This window comes from Mizuhopecten yessoensis, unplaced genomic scaffold (genome assembly GCF_002113885.1).
Source record: "Mizuhopecten yessoensis strain PY_sf001 unplaced genomic scaffold, ASM211388v2 scaffold11175, whole genome shotgun sequence".
NCBI classification, from domain to species: domain Eukaryota; kingdom Metazoa; phylum Mollusca; class Bivalvia; order Pectinida; family Pectinidae; genus Mizuhopecten; species Mizuhopecten yessoensis.
Window position 1 is genome coordinate 1,105,692 of NW_018408917.1, and position 12,534 is coordinate 1,118,225.

At 37.4% G+C, this 12,534-nt stretch overlaps 1 protein-coding gene across 1 annotated transcript; it reads left to right on the top strand.

The window, feature by feature from the left end:
• Positions 1-628: 628 nt before the first annotated feature.
• Positions 629-9,793, top strand: LOC110440252. The gene is made up of 7 exons (XM_021483202.1): positions 629-1,362; positions 3,587-4,173; positions 4,807-4,888; positions 5,755-5,809; positions 6,663-6,778; positions 8,743-8,818; positions 9,238-9,793. The coding sequence occupies exons 1-7, from the start codon at positions 1,221-1,223 to the stop codon at positions 9,401-9,403; spliced, it is 1,224 nt and encodes a 407-aa protein (XP_021338877.1). The 5' UTR covers positions 629-1,220; the 3' UTR covers positions 9,404-9,793.
• The last annotated feature ends 2,741 nt before the right edge of the window (positions 9,794-12,534 follow it).

Consider the following 12,534-nt stretch of genomic DNA (forward strand, 5'->3'; position numbering starts at 1 on the left):
TCATCTCCCTGGGCATTTTGGTTATTGAGAAGAAGATGTTTAAAGTTTTTGACATATTTGACCCCTGTGACCTTGAAAATAGGTGAAGGTCATTAATTTTAACAAACTTTGTAGCCCTTCATCTAAGTTTGCTTCTGGCCAAATATCGACACCCTAGGCCTTTCGGTTATTAAGAAGAAGTCGTTTAAATTAAAATATTTACGCCGGACGACGGACGGACGGACGGACGGACGACGGACGCCGCGCCACGGCATAAGCTCACTTGGCACTTTGTATACGAGCTATGGTGAGCTAAAAATCGTGAAGCATATCCTATTCGTAGTTAGCCCGAGGCCGAGTTTCCTCTGGCCCTTACACCTGTTCAATTTAAGTCTGGTATCGGGACCAGAGGAAACCCGAGGCTATTTATAGTGAGATTCTGAATGTGTTGAGGTAACTGTAGGACCAAAGCACATACCAGTCCCTACGTACGTGCAATTGATGTGGGGGTCTCAGTGGACGAAAATAATTTCGTAGTACAGTATAAACATAAAACGAAAGTGAAAGTAACAAGATCGGTCATTCGGAAAAGACCCATCGGAACACCTCGTATATTTTCCATCAAAACAATAATGAAAGTAAGCGCCTGTGCTACCATGATTGGTGGTACGTTGTAGACCAATATTGCACCACATTAGACGTAAAAACAAATCAATCGACCAGACAGTCAGAACCTTCTAGAAAATTTAGTCAGCATATTACACGAACATTTCATCAGTTCATGACGTGTGATTCCAAATACATTTCAGCAAGCTTGCAGTCTTTTAATGCTTATATATATATCCATGTCAGAGTTAAACGCAGTTGTTTACTTTTGTACTGAACAGCTGATGGTTCCACAAAGGTAGTAAGTTGAGGTGTTATCGGGACGGTTTTGTTTAAAGAAGCTTTTTCCTTGCGCACGTTATGAATCCAAACACACTTACTTGACATGGGCATCTTGCTACTGTGATATTAATTGGGAAATCATGTGTCGCATATGCCAAGGAATCGTCGAAAAATGCAGTCAATCCATGCATTGAGCCATTACATCCATGTATCACGAATCCATGGAACCCGGAAATAGTTACATGTAGGGAACAAATAACACTACATGGAAGCTGCTACAAAACAATAAACACACTTTAAATTTTCTTCAGAAACGAGACAATTTCGGCATTTAATACAATTATTGCTGCGTTATGGATTCCAACTTCACCTGTTTTTTTCACAATGAAAAATTGGCCTTCCAGCAGCTGTGTAGAGACATTCAACACGCAAAACTGATTCCACGACCCTACGTTTACCGATTGGGAATGGCAGTCTGTTCCTGCAGGAGAAAAAGTGAGTACAATAATTCAATGTAAATAAACCAATTTACTATATCTGTATAATACATATGTAGGTGTGCATGGTGAATGCTGGTGACCAGATACATCAATTTGTTAGAGTGTCTAGAGAGCAGAAGTCCCCAGTTGGAATCCCAGTCTGATATTGTTGTTTTCCCTCTCCTGTGACAGGCAGCAGTGCTTGCAATGTGAACAATACTTGTTTCAAGTAATGTGGATATGTTTGACTAGGGGGATACCCAAACTTGGGTTATAAATAGATTTGTCTCCAGTAGTAAAGGCTTGAAAAAAACAGAGAAGTTTTTGTAGAAGGACATGGTTAGATTGCTAGGGTATATGTGTCCACCTCTGAAACCACCATTGTCACAGAGATCTCCTGCATTCCACATTTCCAATGAGGGAGAAAGATCACGAAACACAACTGAAACTGCTTTCAGCTCAACTTGTCTTTCCCATTTTATGTATCAAAATAACTCTAAAAAATATTCATTTGATCCAGACACACCTGCTATGATCTGTAGTATCTAGGTGATCATTTTAGCACAGGATTTAGATTCTGGGTTTGCATGAGTTTGGACTTAAATGAGGGAGTTTTGAGGGAGATTGGTAAATTTTGGTAAAGATTTCCAAGGGAGTTCCCCTCATAATAAGGGTGGGTTGCCAGGTATGCTAGGGTGACAAAGTACCTATAACCCAGTTGGATATTAACCATTGATGACAGTGATGTCTAGATATGAAAGTCATAGGTATGAATCCCTGTCTGTCCACTTTGCATTTTACCTTTTGAATTACATACATGTAGAAAAACCTACAGAAACATAGTAACATCAGTTTTGATTACTCTGTATGCATTAATATATAAATATAAATTCTGTGATCTAGCATCATCCTGTTGTTTTTAGAGCTCACCTGGCCCGAAGGGCCATGTGAGCTTATGTCATACTGAGGCGTTTGTCGTCCGTCGTCAACTTTTTCTTTTAAATGACTTTTTCTGGAGAACTGGAGGACCCAGGGTCATGATATTTGGCCAGTAGCTACCTGGGATGGAGTGCTATACATTTTCCTCATCAAATGACCTTAACCTAGTTTCAAAGTCACGGGGGTCAAATATGTTAAAAACTTCAAAAAACAATATCCTAAGAACCATTTGGACTAGAGTCATGATAATTTGGTATGTTATGTAGACAGCATTGCAAATCATTTTCTTTATTACAGTAATGAGGTCAAAGGTTAACTGTAAGTGCTAGCCAGTGGGCAAATGTCAACATGGGTTAAAAGCTTTAACAATCTTCTTCTCAAGTTCCAAAAGGCCCACGGTCATGATATTTAGTCAGTCGGAACCTGGGATGAAGTGCTATAAATTTTCCTCATTAAAATGACCTTGATCTAGTTTCAAGGTCACAGGGGTCAAATATGTTAAAAACTTTAAACAATGATATCCTAAGAAGCATTTGGTATAAAGTCATGATATTTGGGTATGTTATGTAGACCAGCAGTGCAAATCTTTTTCTTAATAACAGTAATTGAGGTCAGATGTCAACTTTAAGTGCTAGCCAGAGTCAAAGATCAACATGTGTTAAAAGCTTGAAAATAACAATTTCAAATTTCAAACAACAATATTTTAAGCATTTAAGAGATGTTAAAATGTCTGGTGTTCTAGTTACCAAAAATGTCTGAAGTTTCATGTAACAAAAGAAACAGGTGAGTGATACAGGCCCTCTGGGCCTCTTGTTTATTTTAATTTGCAGCAATATGTTTAAGTTACACAGTTGTTTTGACAGTCTGTATACATTTTAAATAATTTTACAACAATTATGAAACATGTTATTTTAACTTATATTAATCACTCTTGTAAGCCCAGATATTTGCATGAGGGGGGTCTTAATGTGGGAGGAAACCAAAGTACCAGGAGAAAACCCACATGGTCTGGCAGGTGACCCCATACCTTTTCACGGCCAATCAGGGAATCGAAGCCTTACCGCCTTGTTGAAAGGCAAGTGTGCTATCCACTGTGCCAACCAACCTAATATACAATTTAGTCCTCAGTCACTTAATCTGGAGCCTGGAACTGCTGTCTCCTGACATCACAGTCAGAAGTCATCTTGACTTTTGTGATGACACAAATGACAAAGCTCATTGTAAGTTTGGTTTCTATTGTGCGACTTCCAATAATAAAGGGAAGATTTATTTTTTTCATCTATTTCTAAAAAATTTTTCAGAACCTGATCTACAAGGTCTTCTGAAGTCTTCAGATCTACGTACAATTGTTTCAGCAATCCAAGATAAAGTGAACTCCAAAACTGAACAAAAGTTTCTGAAGACCTTTCTGGATTCTGAGTTGATGAAAGGTGTTTCATTGAATAATTACAGTGTGTGTATGTTGCTGTATGTGATTTACCAGTCATGCCAGAACAACACTTATGAATTTCTCCAAGGTAGCAGTCGGGCAGTGGAAAGACCACCGAAGGCTAAAGGAGAAAAAGTAAGAAAACAGAACGTATACGAGATGGCTGTGAAAAAAAGGCTGAAAAAGTTAAACTCAAAGCAGGAAAGTACTGTCAAAATTTTCCCTGGGAATTTGGGGCAATTGAGAGAGACGGAGAGCTATAAGCAACTTGTCTATGAATACAAGAGGGATATTGTGATGAAATTCAACAAAGACGCCAACGATAGGGCATTTACCAATGGAACTACTGCTACACAGGTCATTATTCACTATACGGATTTGGGAAAGTTGGCTTCATTCAAATCTCGGCTGAACTCGGTGGCTGGAGAGATACAGGGGGAGATGGACCGGACCCGCATGGTATGTACTGTACATGTATTACTGAAAATAGGTAAAACCTTGCTATACCGCCAACAGTTGTTGACCAAAATGTTGGCATTGCAAGGATGTTTGGCAGTATAGCAGAAAATACATTAAGTTGACTTGGAACTCTGATCGTAGTATGGGGGTAGCAAATGAAATAAGGGGCATATTATATAGAAGTTAAAGTTAACTGTATGAATAAACATCATGTATTGTAGGGTGTTGTGAGTAAGGAGTTCACATTGCTGTGAAAATAATTTCAATACATATCACATAGCTTAAAAAGAGATACAAAAATCAAATTAGAATACAAGCTAGCTTGTCCTGTATTTCTTAATGTCATTGTATCTTATTTCTCTTACACAAGGTTAACCTGAATTGAGTTATTACAAATTCTGAGACAGTTTTTGTGAAAAAGATGCAGAGTATATATGTTTCAGTAGTCATGCTAATTAAAGACAAAAATGTACTTAAAGGGAGATTACTCTTGTAAAAATCACAGGACTTTGCATAAAGCTCAATGATTCAGTTGCAAGTATTACCTTTTGGTGGTAAATTTAGTCTTAAACATTAATGTCCATTGCCAGTAAAATGATAGAAGTGTTTTCCCTTTTTTTACTTTCTATATAGGTAAGACTGAACAATCGTAGAGCACGCGTGCTGAGGAGAGGTTACAACAGAGGTTCAGATGAGAGTGACCTTACTACAGCAGGTAGTATACAAGTTTTCTTCCTTAAACGGACTTATAATGAATCTGCCAGAAAAGAACATTTCTAAAAAAAGCATTCCTAATCAAAATTGGTACCTTACCTTAGATATCAATTATTTGACCTCAATATTATCTACAAACAACTCACAATTTATATTGGACTCTTGCTTGCTTGCTTGCTGACAGTATAGGGTATGGATTTTGCAGCTGACAATGTATAAATCGAAATTTCTATTTGAAGTTATGTTTTTTTTGTTCATGTTTATGTATATTAGAAGTATAAGCTATCAGCTTGCGACTTTTCTACATGTAGACATGTCTATGTATTTAGTTCACTGTGTTTCACTGTTTTGCCTTCAAACTACTTTGTAGTTACAAACGTGCAAAACAGATTTTAAATTTGAATTTATAACACCAACAGTTTTTTTCCTGTGAATTTTCGCATTTTCATTTTTTATGAAAGTATCTAGGCTAGCATTGAATGTTTTAAGGCAGGAATTGACCTTTCAAATTTTCCAAAGGGAGAAATTGAATGTCAAAATTTTAATGTGTCTTAAAAGGTCCTATATTTATACCAATTTGACACTGACAACATAATAAAGTCAAAATGCCATTGTCAAGCTGCAATAATTTCATCATATTTGAGCAAAAAGTTGAATGTAAGGGTTTCTTCTGATTTCAAAAAGTAATTGTAAAAAAATTGAAAATGTCCCTCCAGAAAAGGGAGACCACTGGTACCATTGACGAAGCTCCTGACAGAAAATGTTGACCTTTCCGACTCATGTGAATTTCTGAATACTCCCTATCCAACATCGTTACATGATTTATTTTAAATTGATATCACTAATCTCAGAGTATCACTGTTTTAGCTTGTGCCATAAAAGAAACACGTCAGAAAGATTTCCACCAGAAGTTGAAAAAGGGGTTCGTATATTACATTTTGTACCTTTGTTCATGAACAAAGGGTCTTCAGTCTTGTTTGGAGTAAATCATTTTAGATGATGCATAAGTTTCAAAATCTTTAAATTTAGTTGCAGGGACAGTGTATTAACTCATTCACCCCTTTAGACACATTTGAACTCTTCCAATTCAAATGCTGGAACAGTTCATTATGAAATTTCAGGGGTGAATGAGTTAAGGTTTAGCTGAAGCTAGATGAATTAAGTAGGAACACTATATTTTTATATTGAAAACGGAGCATACTACCTTTCGATTTAGTTGGAACACTAGGTCTTAAGATTTAGTATGGGCACAAGGAATCTGGATTTAGTTGGAGAAGAGAGTTTTAATTGAGTTGGAGCTCAAGGTCTTTTAATTTAGTTGGAGCAAAGAGTCTTAAGATTTGATTGGAGCTCAAGGTCTTTTAATTTAGATGCAGCTAAGAGTTTATGATTTAGTTGGAGCTCATGGTTTGGAGTTTAAATGAAAAACAAGGTATTTAGATTTTGGTTGGAGTTAACAGTCTAAGATTTAGTTTGAGCGAAAAGTCCTTGTTTAATTGGATCACAAAATCTTCTGATTTAGTTGAAGCGTGATATAGCTTTTGATTTAATTGGACCAAATACTATTTACCTGTAAGAAATATATGCCAGTTTACGATGAAGTGATTAAAATGATATTTAAATAAAAATTAAGGACTGGTTTTCACAAACATTATAAAAAAAATAAAAATAAAAAAAATCTAAGACTAGCTTGTTTTCAGTTTAGTGAACATTCTAAAGATTAATTAACAGAATAAGTTATAATGAAATGTTTTCTTTTTGTTTGGATTTAATAGAGGAAGGAGCCCACCAACACCATCCCCTTTGACCGGTGGTCATTGTTTCAACTGCCTGGGGACCTTCGAAGGCTTAAGAGATTCTGGCCCTTGTCAGCACCATCCTGGTTTCGTCAGTAAGTCATTCATCAAACCCGTCCAATTTATGGCTATGTTGAAAATTTAACAAGGTATGACAGCCTTTGACAGTAGTTTACAAGTTTTGACATTGATTGTGATTGACAGTATTTGACTGCCTGTGACATTGGCTGTACTTGTTTGAGAGCATTTGATAATGTATAGAGGTCTTTATCGCTACATGTATTTGGACATTTTTGCCATTAACTGATTCACCCCTGAACTTTCATAATGAACTATTCCAACCTTTGAATTGGAATAATTCAAAAGTGTCTTCAGGGGTAAATGAGTTAAGATTATATGCCAGTTTTTAGCTGACCTGGTCTGAAGGACCATGGTGAGCTAATTATGCCATACCGCAGTGTCCGTCGTCCGTCCGTCAACTTTTCATTTAAAAAGCTACTAGTCCTTAGCAGCCTAGTAGATTTTGACTAAATTTGGTCTGGAGCATCCTTAGGCCAAGGGGACTCAATTTTGTATAAACAAAGGGTGTGGCCCCCCTGGGGGCAGAGGGGCGGGGCCCAATAGGGGAAATAGAGGTAAAACCTTTAAAATCCTTCTCCTACTGTAGGGATTAAGGGATTTTATCCTAATTTAGTCTGGAGCATCATTGGGCCAAGGGGACTCAATTTTGTATAAATGATGTGTCTGACCCCCCTGGGGGCTGAGGGGCGGGGTCCAATGGGGAAACATAGCAAATTCTTTAAAATCCTACTTCTTCTGTAGGAATGAAAGGATTTGTTCCATATTTGGTCGGAAGCATCCTTGGGGAAAGGGAAACACATTTTGTATAAATGGTAGGTCTGGCCACCCTGAGGGCTAAGGGGTGGGGTCCAATAGGGGAAATATAGCAAATTATTTAAAATCCTTCTTCTTCTGTAGGAATGAAAAGATTTGTTCCATATTTGGTCGGAAGCATCCTTGGGGAAAGGGGAACACATTTTGTATAAATGGTGGGTCTGGCCACCCTGGGGGCTAAGGGATGGGGCCCAATAGGGGAAACATAGTAAATTCTTTAAAATTCTTCTTATTCTGTAGGAGTGAAAGGATTTGTTCCATATTTGGTCTGAAGCATTCTTGGGTGAAGGAGAACCAATTTTGTATAAACGGTGGGTCTGGCCACCCTGGGGGTTGAGGGGCGGGGCCCAATAGGGAAACATAGCAAATTATTCTTAAAAATCCTTCTTCTTCTGTAGGAATGAAAGGATTTGTTCCATATTTGGTCTGAAGCATTCTTGGGTGAAGGGGAACCAATTTTATATAAACTGTGGGTCTGGCCCCCCAGGGGCCTGAGGGGCGGGACCCAATGGGGAAACATAGCAAATTATTCTTTAAAATCCTTCTTCTGTAGGAATGAAAGGATTTGGTCCATATTTGGTGTGGAGCATCCTTGGGTAAAGGGGAACCAATTTTGAAAAACGGTGGATGTGGCCCCCCTAGGACCTGAGGGGTGGGGCTCAATAGCGGAAATAGAATTAAAACCTTTAAAGCCCTTCTTCGACCATCGGGATTAAGGGATTTTATCCTTATTTAGTCTGGAGAATCCTTGGGCCAAGGGGTCTCAATTTTGTATAAATGGTGGGTATGGCCCCCCTTAGGGGCATAGGGGTGGGGCTCTGTTTGAAGTTTGTTCTCGCTATATCTCAAGTACTGGATGGATCTTACTGAAATTTCATATGTACTTACAGCACCTACCATGGAGTGCTATATCTTTACTTCATACCAATTATTCTAAACATATTCAGGTGAGCGATACTTGGCCTCTTGTTGAAATATCTCACACTTGATTGTGTGACAGCTGCCTCTGATAATGTTTCACAGTAGTTAACATTTGACTATATATGGCAGTCTAGACAGTCAAGAAGCTGTGCAGTTGAAATTAAGTGAACAGTAGTTATTTAAAGTCCCTGTGGTTGAAAATACCAAAGTTGTATTGTAAAATATAAAGTATTTTGTTTTGCAGAAGATGAAGTCTGGACATGCTGTGGAGAAAAAGTTGATAAGACAAAACCAATCCATGAGGACCATCAGGAAACAGGGTTTGTGTTTCTTGTTGCCAAATTGATCACTAAAGATAAAACCATCAAAGAATGCAGGGCTTTCAGTAGACCTCGAGAGTATTTTTTTTACTTCTAAAATAAGCTTTATTTAATCGACATGTTTTTACTCATGATCAAATGTCAAGGAAATAGTTGATTTGACTCCTGAAATTGCTTTAAATGTCAAAGGTCATCAACTGAAAACCCTGATGAATAACACCCTTCTACATGTACAAGGGAGATAATTTAATTGGTAACTGAACATATAGAGAAAGTTATAGAATAAACTTTCAGCACCTTCATTTCTGAAGTTTAGAATTAATGAAAATGCAAAATATCCAGTTTCGGATTTTTACTAATTAAGTGGTAAATATTATAAGATAATATCTTAATTTAAATACAATTGTATTATTCTTCAGATGTATTGTAAGCATACACAACTGGAGACAAAGGAAAAACAGCGGTCGGAGATCAGAGCACAGTACCGAAGATTACAAATTATCGCGTGCATGTGTAAAGCCTAACTTCCGCCACCGCACCCCAGGGCATCACGTCACAAATATGTGGGATGAAGCAACTTCCTAAAGGATGCAACAGCTTATAAAGCTAATTTGCTGTAAACTTCTTGTTGGAGGTGAAATGTGAACTGCTTTAACCCTGGTATACAGCTGGAAGCTGAATTCACTATGTATAATGTAATTAACTTCAAAATGTTAGAGTTTGGTTTATAAAAATATATAATTCTTCAATATTTATGGGAAATCATGTTTGTAATGAAACAAACTCGTAAAGTGTCCATGAATATTCTGTTTGTTAGTTAAGAGACTGGTCGAGTCTGAGTGAATGGATTATTATACATACAATGTAGACCGAGTGAATGGATTAATATATAGATGTTATGTGGAAGCTTTGTTATTACTATTGAATAAATATGTTTACTGTTAAAATCCGGTAGGGATTTTTGTTGTTCAATGTCATTCCATACTTTTATCATTTATCACAGAACTCCATTGTTTATACTGATCAGTAAAAGATCATGTTAATTAAAACATTTTACCCTTGTATAAATACACGGCTATTGCAGTCCATAATTTCCATGTAGAGTGATTCAGGATGTTCATATAAAAAAAATCATGTAACCCCGAAAATTCTTTGTCATCCAGAATATTTACGAAATATCCGTTACTTCGGAGGAAATGTTGCACAGCGATGACCAGTTCATAAATAGTATTGGGTCTGCATTCTCTCCCAGATTGGTTTCGGACTTCGGTGACAAAATAACTGAGGGCATCATTTAGTTCCTTTGTAGTGTACTCTAAAATATTGTGTCCAAATGTTCTTATGTTTTCTGTCCTTTTTGCGACATTTTCTCGCTCCTTTTGTCAATTTTCATATGTAAGCATAGCCCTTTTTGTTTTATTTTCTGTGTTAGCACATAACCCATTCTTCTGAATATTTAGTAACTCCCCTTCCTTCTGAGGTTCTGCAAATCACTTTGTCTCCATTTCGTTTTCAGCTTTCTCTATCTCTTGTGTAATATGTTCCATTTCATCCTCAGATATATCAGAAAACATTTTCAATGAGAAGTTTGGTGCCATATATTCAGAATATCACTCAATAATCCATCAGTGTCTATATTTTCCCCAGAGGTGGATCCTCTAAACTGAGATTGTGATAAATATTGCAGCATCACTGTTTGAAGACATTTTGGAAAGTGAACCCCATGTATGATATATAGTGACCAAAGCATGCATGATCTTCACCTCACCTGTCCAATAAGTAATTAATAGAAAGGATGTGCCTGACTACACTCACCTGGCTACCTGTATTATAAGTGAGGGACCCAAGGTGGAGGTGCTATGGTTTTAAGTTAGATATTAACCTCAAACTGTCCAATAAGTGTGACAAGAAATCCGGGCCGAGATTTGTTGTCACACTTATTGGACAGTTTGAGGTTAATATCCATAACATATCGTCCGCTCTTCCCCTTCTAAAGAATATTAGTTTATACATATACTATATTAGTTTATACAGGACCCCTGTGGATCGAGGTCATTCATTTGAACAAACTTGGTTCCTTCATTCCAGCATGATACAGGCCCAATATCAGTACCCTGGGCCTTTTAGTTATTCAGAAGAAGTTGTTTGAAGATTTTAAGCCATTTGACCCGTGACTTTAAAAGTGGGTCAAGGTCATTCATTTGAACAAACTAGGTAGCCCTTCATCCCAGCATACTACAGGCCCAATATCAGTACCCAGTGCCTTTTGGTTATTCAGAAGAAGTCTTTTGAAGATTTTACATTTGACCCCTGTGACCTTGAAAGTGGCTCAAGGTCATCCATTTGAACAAACTTGGTAGCTCTTCATCCCAGCATGCTACAGGCCCAATTTCAGTACCCTGGGCCTTTTGTTTTTTGAGAAGTCGTTTGAAGATCTTAACATATATGACCCCTGTGACCTTAAAAGTGAGTCAAGGTCATTCATTTGAACCAACTGGTTAGCCCTTCATCCCGGCATACTACTGGCCAAATATCATCAGCCTGGACCTCTTGGTTATTCAGAAGAAGTTGTTTAAAGTAAAATATTGACGCTGGACGGCTGGACGCATAAAAACTTCAAACAGTATCCTAATAACCATTTGGACTAGAGCCATGATACTTGAGTATGTTATGTAGACCAGCAGTGCAAATCCTTTCTTAATTACAGTAATGAGGTCGAAGGTCAACTTTAAGTGCTAGCGGTGTCAAAGGTCAACGTGGGTTAAAAGCTTTGAAATTAAAATTTCAAATTTCAAACAACATCTTAAGAGGCGTTTAAGAGATGTTAAAACGTCTTGTGTTCTAGTTACCAAATTTGGTCCGAAGTTACCTATGTGTCAGTTCATGTAACAAAAGAAACAAGCGAGTGATACAGGCCATCTAGGCCTCTTGTTTAACCAGTCACTTTGAAGAAAGGTCAAGGCAGCTCCTTTACAAAAACTGTGGCTATATTTTACTTATGTAGGAACAAGCTGTTGTAAAATTTAGGTAAAAAAGCTTTTGGTTCTCCAGTAAAAGCTTTTTATGTGCTTTAACAGATTTGATCCAGGTGTGGCCTTAAATATGTGTCAAGGTAATTCATTTTCCCAAACGTTGTAGCACTCCATGCCAACAAGCTACTTTTGGTTCTTCAAGAGAAGAAGAAAATCTATGTGACCTTAAATATAAGCAGGTCAAGGCCCCCCCTCAAACAAGTGTAGTACTCGCTGCCAGCAATCAGGACACATATCAGGACTTTAGGATTTCTGGTGTCTTTGCATTCTTGAATAAAGGTCAAGGTAATGTCAATTCACAAACTTTGTAGTATTTAAATGATAACATTCTACTGGTTATTTATCATGCCTCTAGGCCTTTTGGTTCTTCAGAAAAGCTCTGAGTGTTTAGGCAGATTTCCCTGTGACCTTAAATGTATAAGTCATGATTAGTTCTTACTTAGTAGCACTCAAACACAACAAACTACTGGCCATATCAAGGACTCTTAAATAACTTCTTGAGGAACGTTTTTTTAAGATCCTCATATTGGCCCATTTTTAGCTACTTAAGGGCCACCAGAAGGGGACATGCTCCCTTGTAAATCTGAAACTAGTAATGCATTTTTGAAAACAGGATGAAAGAAAAAGGCTGAGTTACCCCCAAATGTAACTTTAAAGTTGAAATTAAAATCCAAACAGTGAAAA